General features: G+C 35.8%; 1 protein-coding gene across 1 annotated transcript in view; it reads left to right on the top strand.

Annotated features, from left to right (window-relative positions):
• dnah7 (dynein, axonemal, heavy chain 7) overlaps positions 1-14172 on the top strand; it is a 96923-nt gene that overhangs the window by 17061 nt on the left and 65690 nt on the right. Inside the window, exons 20-28 of the mRNA XM_073845060.1 lie at positions 546-739; positions 2761-2959; positions 5895-6035; positions 6363-6575; positions 6690-6799; positions 8115-8283; positions 9363-9465; positions 9713-9840; positions 11453-11665. Coding sequence (XP_073701161.1) covers positions 546-739; positions 2761-2959; positions 5895-6035; positions 6363-6575; positions 6690-6799; positions 8115-8283; positions 9363-9465; positions 9713-9840; positions 11453-11665 — 1470 coding nt within the window. The remainder of the gene's footprint in view (positions 1-545; positions 740-2760; positions 2960-5894; positions 6036-6362; positions 6576-6689; positions 6800-8114; positions 8284-9362; positions 9466-9712; positions 9841-11452; positions 11666-14172) is intronic.

Raw genomic sequence — 14172 nt, 5'->3', positions numbered from 1 at the left:
CACAGCTGTGGATCATCCAGATAACAACAAAAGTTTTAAGAATCAAGTGTATGTAAACTTTTGAACAGGGTCATTTTTATTAATTCAACTATTAATTTCTTATCTAATGTCTTTTATGTGAAATATCTTATTCAGGTCAGTACTAAATAAAAAATAATGCATTTTGCATGATCCCTCTAATTTTGGTAAAATAATTAACATTTTGAAGATTCTACAGGGTGTATGATATTTTGACCTCGGCGGTATAAGGACCAGAATATTGTAGAGACCTGTTGGTGGTCTCTTTTGGCTTGGGGCTGTAAGCAACCTCCCAGAACACCCTTGCAACCTATTAGAGCCTTGCAGATTACCTAAAACAAACCTGGCATGACAGTGACACGTTTTGTAAGCCGCAACCATATTTTCTGAAGACTACAAGTCTAGTTACCCCACATCATTCATTAGAGTTTTATAACACATAGCTAAATGTTTTTAAAAGTGCGACTGTGTCTAAAAAGATTTATTTGGTATATTCATTCTGTGTATTACATGTGTTTCTCTTTTAGGACAAGCATGTCCTGGCAGTGGTGGCCATTGAAAAGATGCTAGAAAAGATGAAAAGCAGTAATGAGTTGCTGGAACTCATTCTGAAGGGTCTAAATGAATACTTGGAAAAGAAGAGACTCTATTTCCCCCGCTTCTTCTTCCTGTCCAATGATGAGCTGCTGGAAATCCTCGCAGAAACTAAGGATCCGACCAGGTACACAGGAGCTTTGGAAAGTAATGACAGTCTATAGATAGACTGATATTTGCTCAAATATTTTGACATCTTACTTTTATCATTTTGTTGTGAATTTTAAGTATTTTTTTGTGTAAATAATTTTATCTCATGTACTATCACTAAATTGTTATTTTCATCAATTTAAAAGTTTAGAGTTGGTATGATGTATTTATATTGGAAAAACAGTAATAATGTAAAATATTATTACAATTTAAAACAACTGTTTTCTGTTTCAGTATATTTTGAAATGTATTTTTTTCCTGAGAGTTTTCAGCAGCCATTATTCAAGTGTTCAGTGTCACACGATCCTTCAGAAATCATTCTAATATGCTGATTTGGTGCGCAAGAAACTTTTCTTATTATTCTCAGTGTTGAATCTTACTGACCCCAAACTTTCGAACAGTACTGTATACAATATTTTGGCATCTCAACTCTCATCAGCGACCATTCTGAAGTATAGGCACTGACTATTGAAAAACCCACTGCTCAGCCACTAGTGATCATTCTGTTGGATCTATATCCACAAATGTTCCTGAAGCTATAGGAAGTGTCAGGATTTCTGTGGGTTTGCACTTTTAGTATGGTGTGAGTTACTATAATCTCACACTTTTTCCATAGCCTCAAAGGAAAAGAGGCATGAAGGAGACATTTCTGGAAACAATATGATTTATAGGCTTGAGGAATATTGTTTGTCAGCAGTTAAGAGGGTTCTGATTTTGAAGTCTTCTGTTTTCAATATCCTTGCTGTTTGGGATTGGCTTTGTTGATAGATTGCTTTATAATAAGGCCAGCCTGTATGACTGGATGTCGGAAAGAACTATGGTAGATCAGTCTGTGCTATATCAATTATTCAAAAAACCTTAAGATGATGCAAGTTTGGGTCAATTTTTGATGTGCGGTGCTGCTATGCCTTTTTTTCGGAATTTTCGAAAGAATAACAGGTAGTAAAACTGTATCGCTACAACTCAGTAGCTTCAAACTGCTACAAAGTCCCAAGATTTCTGAGGGTTTAGTATATGCAAGAATTTTCACCTTGATGTAGAATGTAGGCTGGATGTAATTTACTGTAACATGAAATAAGAAACACAACATTCATTCTGCAGCACTTTAATCTCAAGCCTGTGATATTTATGAATATATCTTGTGTTTTCACATAGCCTACTTTGGCATGTCTCTCAGGGCACATCCAACTGATGTTACGCCGCCTACCTAACCACTGCTGCCTACATGAACATTTAGTATGTGAGGGCTCAAAAGGAACAGGGAAGGACAAATGAAAAGCAATTTCGCTTCACCTCGGCCTCGGAAAACCCAATTTGAACCCCTTAAAACCCAGTATTTACTGAGGGAATTTAATTATAGTGCTTTTTCTTCTTCCTGTGACACTCTGGCCTAGTTTCTCCGCTGTGGCTCCCCTGTGCAGGCCCTTAACGTATAAGCAAATCTTGTTATATTTCACCCCAGGTATTTGTTTAATGATGAATGATGATGCCTCAAATGCAAGTTCAAATTGTACTACTATAGGGCTTTTGGTTTCACAAACTAGGAATGTTTGCCTTGGCTGGCCTTGCTTTTCTGCTCTATTACCAGTTCTGTCCACCTCTCCTTGCTTCTTTCTCTTTATCTCACTCTCCCCATGTCATTCTCACTCATCTTTTGTGCCTCCCACATTTCAATTACGTTTGAGAGGAAATTCTAGCTTTATAGAAATAAAAAATCTGAAATGCAGCGGCTGTTTTGTAGAGGTGTGTGTCACAAAGTTCCAAAGGGTGGAAGTGATAATAAATGAAGTTAATAGAGTCACTGACTCAAGGTGATTCGGCGTAAAAGTTGTCCATGTTATCGTCTGACAGGGTTACACATTTGAGTATTGCTTTTTCTCTAAACCAAAGATTTCTGAACATCTAGGTGTTCCTGAAACATAATCATGGGGTAATTGGTTTTGCATGTAACCTCAAATGAAATATCAAACTTGTGTTGGAAATGGCTTTATGTTCCAGGGTGCAGCCCCACCTGAAGAAGTGTTTTGAGGGTATTGCTAACGTCGTGTTCACTGACGTTTTGGACATCACTCATATGAAGAGCAGCGAAGGAGAGGTGGTGGAGCTGCTGGATATCATCTCTACCTCTAAAGCTCGTGGGCAGGTGGAGAAATGGCTACTAGAGCTGGAGACTGGCATGCTCCGCTCCATACACAAGGTACAGAAATGTATGAACTTTCTCTGAGTCAGTGGATTTCTGAATAGCAGAAACAATTTAATTGGATTTTTAGTTTAGCCTGGTTTGTACATTAATTGGTTCTGTTGACAAACCCTTCACATAGGTAATTGCTTATGGCTGTACACTGACAGTTTTTGTTTTTTGAGAGTTAATTATACATTCATGCACAGTTCCTCTGAAAAGCATTCGCACATGTTAGACTTTTTCATATTTTTGGAAGCACTTTGAAGCACTAGGGCTATATATTTAATTTTTTTCTACTCATGAACACAAAATCTTTATAACATCAGAGTGAAAGAAAATTGTATTTAAAAACAAGCATAATGAATGCAAATGTATTTAGAGCCTTATTTTCACATCCTTCAATTTACTTTTCACTTAACAAAAATACTTAATTGAATATATATTAAAAACATAAAAATCTTAACTGTATTTACCTTTAACATTATGAAACTCTAAGGGGTAAAATGTAAATTTGGGATCATGGTTCTAAGCTGTAACTCAGAGGTCTCAAACTGAATTCCTGGAGGGCCGCAGCTCTGCACATTTTCGCTCCAACCCTAATCAAACACACCTGATCCAGCTAATCAAGCTCTTCAGGATCACTAGAAACTCCAAGCAGGTGTGAGATGGAGCTGGTTGGAGCTAAACTCTGCAGACCTGCGGTTTGCAGATTGAGTTTGAGACCTCTGCTGTAACTGAATAAAATCTGAAAAGGTTAGAGGTAGGGCCCTATGAAATTAGTTTGAATTTTTCTGATTAAAATTTTCTGATGTACACTGTAAAAAGTTTTCACCAGTTTCAACTCAAAAATTTAAGTTTAGCAGCTGCCTTAAGATTGTAAGTTAAATCAACTTAAGTCATTTAAGCTCACAAGTTATATCAACTCATTTTCATTGTAATATGTTAAAATGACTTGTAGTTTTAAGTTGATTTAACTTAAAAACTTAAGGCAGCTGCTGAACTTAGGTTTTTAATTTGAATCTGGTGAAAACTTTTTACAGTGTAATTTTTTTTTTGGTAAATAAATTCTAGTAGACAATTTCTTTGGTAAATATTCATTATGAAATAATGATTTATTTTATTAGTAGTAGTACTATCATTGCATTCACTTTTTGACAGGTTGCGTTAAGTTTCTGTTTGTATATGATGATACGTAAAACGCTTAATCTTGAACTACAGGCCATTGCACACGAGTCCTAAATTTTTGTCTGAAATTAAAAAATAAATACGACCTCACATTATGTCAGTCGAGTTTACACAATGCCTCCAAAACGTTTGTTTCAGAGAGTTTGTAGACTTTAACATTGTCCGTCATTATAAAAATTCTGTCATAATGTATTATTAACCGTCATTTTAATTTTCATATTTTAATTAAACAGGATGACAGCACTGTGATTAAAAACAATAAAATACGCTAGGGGTGGGTTAAAAAAAAAAGATTTCTCGATTTTAATAAATTTTTATTTTAATGAACCGATATAAATTCTTAAATCCTATTTGATCTTTTGGTCTGTGCTGTTTTCAGTTGATGAATGAACAGAACATGGTGCGCCTCCTATTACTTTTGATACACATAACCAGTGATGATTGGTGTGTCTGTAAACGTGGTGTAACAGAGAACGCGATTATTGGCTTAGATCAGGGGTCACCACACTCAGTCCTGGAGGGCCGGTGTCCTACAGAGTTTAGCTCCAACCCTAATCAAACACACCTGAACCAGCTTATCAAGGTCTTAATAGGTATACTTGAAACTTCTAGGCAGGTGTGTTGAGGCAAGTTGGAGCTAAACTCTGCAGGACACCGGCCCTCCAGGATCAAGTTTGATGACCCCTGGCTTAGATTAAGTAAATTTCCATTGTTTGCCAATCAGAGGCAGAGTAGTGCGGGCCTTCACACACAAGCACACGCACGGTCAGTCACACACACCAACATCCAGGAGTCACAATGATGGCAAGTCCAACAAGTTCAAAGGTAGCTTTTGCAAACTGGAAGTATAACTACTTTTCCCTCGCTGAGGTGAAAGGCAAAAATGTTTATGTAACGTGCAACTTATGCCCAGGAAAAAAGTCTCTCTGCGTCGGTGACAAGTAATTCTAATCTATTGAAGCACCTCACATCGTCACATGCCGCCACAAAATTAGTGGCTAAGAACGCAGGTGATATTTTATAGTTATATTAAATTAGATTTTTTTTTAAAGTAACACAATAGTTACTTTGCCTGGTAATTAGTTACTTTTATTATGATGTAACTAAGTTACTAACTCAGTTACTATTTGTGAGAAGTAACTAGTAACTATAACTAATTACTTTTTTAAAGGTACGTGCCCAACACTGCTCGCCACCATCTGGATGGTGGGAGGGAGGGGGTTAACATCTAGAATTTACAATAGATCACCCTCAGTATAATCTGTCATTTTAACAGATTTTTTTCACTGATAAAAAAAAATCAATGACGGACAATTTTTGGTTAACGTGACCTCTCTTCAGCCTTTGCTGCCTCATGTGAACACCTCATGTACTCATATATTGAGGCAGCAGAGGCTGAATTCACAGTGAGCATCACGCATGCTTCAGTATGTGTGTAGTAAACAAACCGTGCATCTGCACCATGCATTCACACGCAGAACATGCAGGGTTCATATTTAAATAGTATTTTTGCGACTTAAGACACTAGTCTATATCGTGTTTTACTTTTAATTTATTTATCCCAGATTTGGCAAATTCTGTGACATTTTGCATTATACAGTAAATTAAATTCATATGACTGGATTCCACAATTCCTTCCGAGTTTTCCACATTCCGGAAATCATAGGGCCCTATAGAGTGCATGCATTTAATATCTTCATATTCATGTCTCTGCCATTCTTAGAAATGTAAACTAATGCAAACTTTTCCCCTTGACTTCTGTCAGGTGATTGGTGAGGCACTTGAAGCATATCCCAAAGACCTAAGGAACAACTGGGTCAGGGCCTGGCCGGGTCAGACAGTGCTCTGTGTGTCACAGGTTTACTGGACAAAGGACATTCATGAAGCCATTGCAAAAGGACCAAAGGTATGCTATAAATAGCAATATAATCTTTTATTGCATTGCTATCTGGAATACTTCTCTTCTTATTGCTGTTGGCATTCTTCTAAATATTTGTGCATAGTGACTCGCTAAACTAGACTCTGCTATTTTCATGTCTTCTTTCTTTTCACATAATAAAATAAATTAAACTCAGTTTAAAATTTCATATCTATTTAATTATTTGCCAATTAGCCAGATAATCACCAGGATAATGTCTAGTCATTTTCTGCCTCATTTCGCTTTGTGTTTATTTTGCAATAATGGCTGTCTTACAGTACATTATGGCTACATTTTTTCTGTGTTTTGAATCAGGCTCTTCAGGCCTATCTCGAGCAGAACAATACTCAGATAGATGACATTGTGACTCTGGTTCGTGGCAAGCTGTCCAAACAGAACCGAGTAACACTTGGAGCGCTGGTGGTGCTTGACGTTCACGCACGGGATGTGTTGGCCTCTCTGGTACAGAAGGGTGTGGATGATGAGACCAACTTTGAGTGGCTCAGCCAACTACGCTACTATTGGATTGTAAGTCAATTTAAGTGTCTGTAAGGGTGATTGAAAATGATTTGTGCCTTGCTGTTGTTTTGGACACTGATATGATCTACTTGGATTCTGTTTTTCCACTCTCTGTCTGTGAAGGAAAACCAGCTTCAGACAAAGATGATCAATGCAGGCTTGGCATACGGCTATGAGTATCTTGGAAACACACCACGACTGGTCATCACTCCTCTTACTGATCGCTGCTATAGGTCAGAATTCTGCACATTATACATAAAAAGGAATACGTTTCAGTGTGGCTGCACCTAAAGGATGCTCTACAAACAATTATTTACCAATTGGATTTTTTTCCCTTTGTTGTTTTTGTTTCATATAGTGTAGTCTATTTTCAGTGGAGCATTTAAAAAAAATGTCTCTCACTTCTAATTTCTGTCAGCATCTTTTAGTAGGATTGTTGAGTAGGGAAATAGACCAAAAGACAAGATACACATAAATTTTTTTTTAAGAATTCTCTAATCACTGTTTATCAAGGCTGCATTTACTTGATTTACTTGAAATGTTATTAAAATGTAACATAATGGTTTTCTATATTAATATATTTTAGAATATAATTTATTCCTGTGATGCAAAGCTGAATTTTCATCAGCCATTACTCCAGTCTTCAGTGTCACATGATCCTTCAGAAATCAATCATTCAAATTCAAAAACGTTTTTACTATCACTTTTTTTAGCAATTTAACACATCCTTGGCGAATAAAAGTATTCATTTTGTTAAAAAAAGAAAGGATAACAATTTACTTACCACAAACTTTCAAAGGGGAGTTTAATTGTCACAAAATTTTTAAATTTTAAATAGATGCTGTTCTTTTAAACTTTTTATATTTTATAGAATTCTGAAAAAAAAGTATCACAGGTTCCAACTAAATATTAAGCAGGAAATCATTGATAATAAATCAGCATATTAGAACGATTTCTGAAGTATCATGTGACTCTAAAGACTGGAGTAATGGCTGGTGAAAATTAAGGGTTGCATCACAGGAATAAATTACATTTTAAAACATATTCACATAGAAATAAGTTATTTTACATTGAAATAATATTTTACAATATTACTTTTTTTTTGATCGAATAAATTCAGCAATTATAAGCATAAGAAACTTCTTTAAAAAAATAAAACAATCGTACTGATCCAAGACTTTTGACTTTTTGTAAATGCTGTTCTTTTGAGTAATCTTGAAAAAAAGATGTGTCATGGTATCCACAAAACTAATAAACATTGATAATAATAAGAAATATTTCTTGAACACCTAATTAGCATATTAGAATGATTTCTAAAGGATCATGTGACATTGACAAATGGCTGCTGAAAATTCAGCTTTGCCATTACAGGAATAAATTACATTTTAAAGCTTTTCTTTTTAAATGGTAAATAAAACTTTTGAACATTTCTCAGATCCCAAACTTTTGAATAGTGTGATATTTTCAACTCTCAAACTTAAACATGCTGAATTATCTGTTAATATTATAAACACTGGCTTAACCTTTTCAACATGTCTTCTTTACCAGAACTCTATTTGGAGCTTTACACTTACATCTCGGTGGAGCCCCGGAGGGTCCGGCAGGTACCGGCAAGACTGAAACCACCAAAGATCTGGCTAAAGCCATAGCTAAGCAATGTGTAGTCTTCAACTGCTCCGATGGCCTGGACTACATTGCACTGGGCAAATTCTTTAAGGTTAGCGTTACAAAAAAGTCTATAATTGTAATGCATGTCATAAATAGTTAGCCCAGTTAAATGTAAATTTGAATTATTCAGCGTACAGCAAAAGCTATTATATTTAAAAGTAAAACGTATAATAATATAACAGTATTTGGCATTAGCTTAGTGGAAAAGACTAATATGAAATCATAACTAGATTAAATAACACATATGAGGTCAAGCACCATGTGTCTTTAGAAAAACCCTTTCAAACGAAACAGCACAGCACTGACTGACATGACCGTCATTGGTTACTATAGTAACACAGATTCAGAATGCCACAATTGTTGGTGAAGAGAAAAAAAATGTTTGCTTGTAGACAGTGGTTATGAACTCTTTGAAATAATTGTACATAATGAGATTTGTCTCGGCTCATCTTGTCTTGTGTTGTCTGCCAGAATACTGACCCCACAAAAAAATTTATAATTAAATAGAGGCTTTTCTAAATATGCAGTTCAGTTAGACAATACTCTGGGGGAATACAGTGGAGTCTAAAAGATATAAGAATTTTGTCAGGTTTAAACCTAGAAATAAACTGAAAGTTTTATGATTTTGAAAAAAAAAAAAAAAAAGTAGAATGAATAAAAATTGTGTCATTGTGAGAATGTTCATTAAAAAATCTAAAAAACTCTAAAAAAGTTCATTATGAGAATGTCTAAGGTCTAAGGCTAAGGTTCATATCAGCTTGAGTTCTGTTGTCATTAAAACAAAAGAGAAAATAACAAATACTAAGACATTTAAAAAAATGTTAATTTAAAAATATTGTATTGTAACACAATTATTTTCTCTAGTGGTCTTTTAGACCACACTATATCTAATATTTAACAGGCATGTTAGTTTTCCATTTACTTCGGCATGCTAGCAAAGATTGCTTTCTCTGTACAGCCTCAGTACTATCAGGGAACCACAGCTGTATCTTAATCAGAGTGCTTGGAATTGCAAAAGGCTTGCGTTTTAATGTCATCCTGCTCATCCTTTGTCAGTTATCTTGCAGCACAGGAGTGTTCAGACTGCATTTGCTTAAAGTCATGGTAAAGATACTTGCTCTCTTCCAGGGCTTGTTGTCGTCCGGTGCCTGGGCCTGCTTTGACGAGTTCAACCGTATTGATCTGGAAGTGCTTTCAGTGGTGGCTCAGCAAATTTTAACCATCCAGAGAGGTGTGTTTGTGTGCACATTTTGAGTTAAAATGTCAACTGTGTTATCAATGGATTTTAAGGTTCAATCAATGGAGCTACAGAATTTTTTTCTCCAAACCTCCCATATGCTATCAAACTTAATAGATGCCTGCAGCACATCTGAACTTGATGAGTCCAGTCAAATCAAGTGTTAGGATGCTTAGATTGCATAAATATATCAATCTAATGAGATTTCTTTAGATGCATATACATTTTTTTTTCTCTGCAGGTATTTCTGCCCATGCTGAGATGCTGCTGTTTGAGGGGACAGAGCTGAAACTGAACCCTACCTGTGCTGTCTTTATCACCATGAACCCTGGCTATGCAGGACGCTCTGAACTACCTGATAACCTGAAGGCATGTAGATAACCAGACTTGCAGTGCTTATGGAATGTGCTCATTATTTGAGTGTGTCATACTTCAGACAATCAAATGCCCTATATTCATTCACAAAATGTATATACAGTCAAGCCCAAAATTATTCATACCACTGGCAAATTCTGACTTAAAGTTACTTTTATTCAACCAGCAAGTTTTTTTTGGACCGGAAATGACACAGGCTTCTCCCAAAAGATAATAAGACGATGTACTGTACAAGAGGCATCACTGTGGGAAAAATTACTACTCATCTTTTATTTACATTTGAACAAAAAGTGGAATGTCCAAAATTATTCATACCCTTCTCAATAATCAATAGAAAAGCCTTTATTGTCTGTTACAGCAATCCAACACTTCCTATAATTGCTGACCAGCTTTTTGCATGTCTCCACTGGTATTTTTGCCCATTCATCTTTAGCGATGAGCTCCAACTCTTTCAGGTTGGAGGGTCTCCTTGCCCTGACTAATCTAAGCGACCCTGATTGTCCAGTGCATTCCTAAATTCAACGGAAACGCGTTTAATTGGTTATAAGGCTCAACACTGCACAAAACAGCACGTAAAATCAATCTGATGTCGTGAGAGCAAATGTAAATGTAATTTAGCGAACTGACACTTTTCATTCATTTTCGCATATCATTTTAACCGTGACAGTTGTAATACGTTATTTAATTGTTCAGGGGCTTTTTACACCCATTCATCTTAAATTTATAAGGCATTTTTGGTCATTTTGGTGGCATTTTTACCACAAGCCCTTGTTAATTTTCAACCCTGGCCCTAATGATTTAACATGTTTATTTACCATGAAATCACATTTGCAACATAGTTAAATGGGATTATCTATTATTAAAACATTGTTTTTAATATGCACATTTTCAGGTAATATATGTAAACTAAAATTATGTATTGCACACTCTTTTGAAATATCTAATGATGATTATTTTTTGCTATTAGGGTAATTCCATGCAAATGTCAACCTTACCATGAAAAAAATCAAGTAAAGGTTTTCATAGCACAGATGTCAACATTTGGTGGTTCAAATACTCAGGTCTCTCTTAAAGTTTTTAAAGCATTTTTTTATTTTTAGTGCATGATTTTCCATTGTCTAGTAAGTGCTATTTTTAAGCTTGTGACATCCATAACAGTACATATTCCTCATAAATAGACACATCAAAATTAAAATAAAGTAACAACTATAGGTTCTGAGAAGAGCCATCGCTTCTCTATTTGTTGGGTATTATTGCGTTTTGCTTGTGCATTTTAATTTGCAGAAATCCTGTTATTTCCCTAATTAATTCTGTTTTTAACAGAAAACTTGATGTTTAGACTCTATCAACAAGGGTTTATTAAAATATAAACAGATGGTTCGATATATTGGTAAAATTCTCTAAGCATTTATATGTCACATCCATAATGCTGGATTTGCCCATTCATTTATTATTTATTATTAATATGATTAAATGCTTTCTGTACATATTGTGTATTGATAGTGTTTCTATAATGTTTCATGCTGTGAATGTTCACTGTGTTTCTGTCCTGTTTGTTGGAGCATATAGTGATTGTGCTGTGATTGAGAATGTTGTGTAATTGCAGGCTCTCTTCCGGACAGTAGCTATGATGGTGCCAGACTATGCTCTGATAGCTGAGATTGTGCTGTACTCCTGTGGATTTGTCAGAGCACGACCGCTCTCAGTGAAGATTGTAGCTACGTATAGACTGTGCTCTGAGCAGCTCTCTTCTCAGCATCACTATGATTATGGCATGAGGGCTGTCAAATCTGTTCTGACTGCCGCAGGGAATCTAAAGGTAGGACATGCATCTGCAAAAAAAATGTTTTGTTGAACTTTTATTGATAAACTGTGACTTAAATATTTTGATAAAAAATAATATGCAGTCACACACACACACACACACACACACACACACACACACACATGTTGGGTTTACATGTTTTATGGGGACATTCCATAGGTGTAATGTTTTTATACTATACAAACCATACTTTCTATGGCCCTACACCTACCCTACACCTAAACCTAGCCCTCACAGGAGATTGTGCACACTTTTACTTCATCAAAAAAACTCATTGTGCATGATTTATAAGCCTGTTTCCTCATGGGGACCTGAGAAATGTCCCCACAAGGTCAAAATCTACTGGTATTCCTATCCTTGTGGGGACATTTTGTCCCCACAACGTGATGAATACCAGGTACACACACACACACACACACACACACACACACACACACACACACACACACACACACACACACACACACACACACACACACACACACACACACACAAACACACACACACACACACACACACACACACACACACACACACACACACACACACACAGTCACAAGAGACTTGCTATTTGGTGTTCACAATAGCATATAAAATCATGACCCTTTATTTGCAATATTCGTGGCCTGAATCTATAATAATGTGATTTGAAGAATCAGATTTCATTTAGTCTTTGAATGTGAAGGCCTTTGCTGTTTTGATTTAACATCTCATTTCATTTAGTAGCTAGATGTTTTGTCTCCTGCTGCTTCTGCTGAGCCACTGTTTCTCAGCGCTTCATAAACTTGTTAAAGCAATTCTAAATGACTCCCAACTGCAATTGGCTCAGTTCCTCTTCGCCTGCCACTGTTATCAGCACAGAGTTACCAAGGGTCAGAGGAGTGAAACATTTCCACTTCATCTCAATTCCCATTGCATGCTCCTTCTCCTCTCTCCCTCTCGCCACTTTTCGCCTGTGGATCAAAGCCAAATGAATCTGACATTGAATATAAATAGTGTTCACACTCAATTCAGCAGCCTGGAGAATTGCAGATCTGTGAAAAACACGGACTATTGAAACTGAGAACTTTGCTTAAACCTCTGTGACCCTAAAGAAATCTAGGCTCCAATCAGTAGAACTCTCGTCATCTCTAAGGTGTAAAGAACAGAATGTAAGCAAGCATGATTTCAACCTCCACACTTCTCAGATTGAAATGTCAATACAAACCTGCAGTTTTCATGTGTTATACTATAATTCCATTTGATTGCTAGACAGGCTGCTATTCCCCTGAAGCGAAGCCAGAACACAGTGATTTTTCATGTTCATAGGTGGCCCTAACCTGAGTTCATTCCTTGATCTTTGATTTATTACTGTTGCACTGATATTCCCTTAAAGCATATTTAGTATGCACAAGAAAATATCCTCATACAGCTGTCATTTACTGACACCCGGACATTGAGAACAGCTAGCGGTGCAGCCATAGGCCATCAGAGAAGACGGGTCAAAGGAACAACTGCAGTGCTTACACGATGTGCCTCGAGCAAGATGAATGCTGTTTTTCCACTTACTCTATTGTTCTGATACGACTGCACCATCCGAATAAAAGCCATGTCCCTTGTCAGAGTCATTCTGGCCACTCACTCCCTGCAAAGATTTAGGAGTGGCAGCTGCATTTGTTTGGAGGAGTGAATCACATTGTCCTGTTTTTTTTCCTGAGTCACTTCTGCTATCCCAAACTCACAATGGTTGACTCAGTAACCAAGACAGCAGTTTGGGATCTCGTGGCTGCTAATTAGAAAGATGCCAACAGCTACTGACCAAAGTAACATTTGTGAACAAAGACGTATTAAAGTCCAATAATTGTTAGTAAACAGGGAACCGTAAATACACTGTATCGTGCTTCTAGTCACATCGCAACATTGATACTATTTTAATAAGAAATTTGCACTTTTATTCAGCAAGGACACTTTTAATTAATCAAAGCAGACTATAAAGACATTGTATAATGGATTTCTTTTATTAAATAAAAGCTTTTGAACGGTCTATTCATCAAAGAGGCCTAAAAAAATGTTTCAGTGTTTCCACAAAATTAAGCAGTATTAATATTAATTGTATTATGTTTATGTATAATTTATAATTAAAATTTTGCCAGTGTTGCCATCTAATATGTATCTATGCATTAGTCAAATTTAGCTATGGAACTATATATATTTATAATACAAATTATAATAAATATATATAGTCAAAAGTTTTTGAATAGTAAGATTTTTAATGTTTTTTTTTAAAGAAGCCTCTTCTGTTCACCAAGCCGGCATTTATTTGATCCAAAGTACAGCAAAAACAGAATATTTTTACTGTTCAAAATAACAATTTTCTATTTGAATATATTTTAAAATGTAATTCATTTTTGTGAATTTAAAGCTGAATTTAGCATCATACTCCAGTCACATGATCTTTCAGAAATCATTCTAATATTATGATTTGCTGCTCAATTATAATTATGTTAAAAACAGTTGAGTAT

The sequence above is a fragment of the Garra rufa genome, chromosome 8, assembly GCF_049309525.1.
Source record: "Garra rufa chromosome 8, GarRuf1.0, whole genome shotgun sequence".
In the NCBI taxonomy this organism is placed as follows: domain Eukaryota; kingdom Metazoa; phylum Chordata; class Actinopteri; order Cypriniformes; family Cyprinidae; genus Garra; species Garra rufa.
The sequence above is the reverse complement of the archived record's forward strand: the minus strand, read 5'-3'. Positions and strand labels throughout refer to the sequence as shown.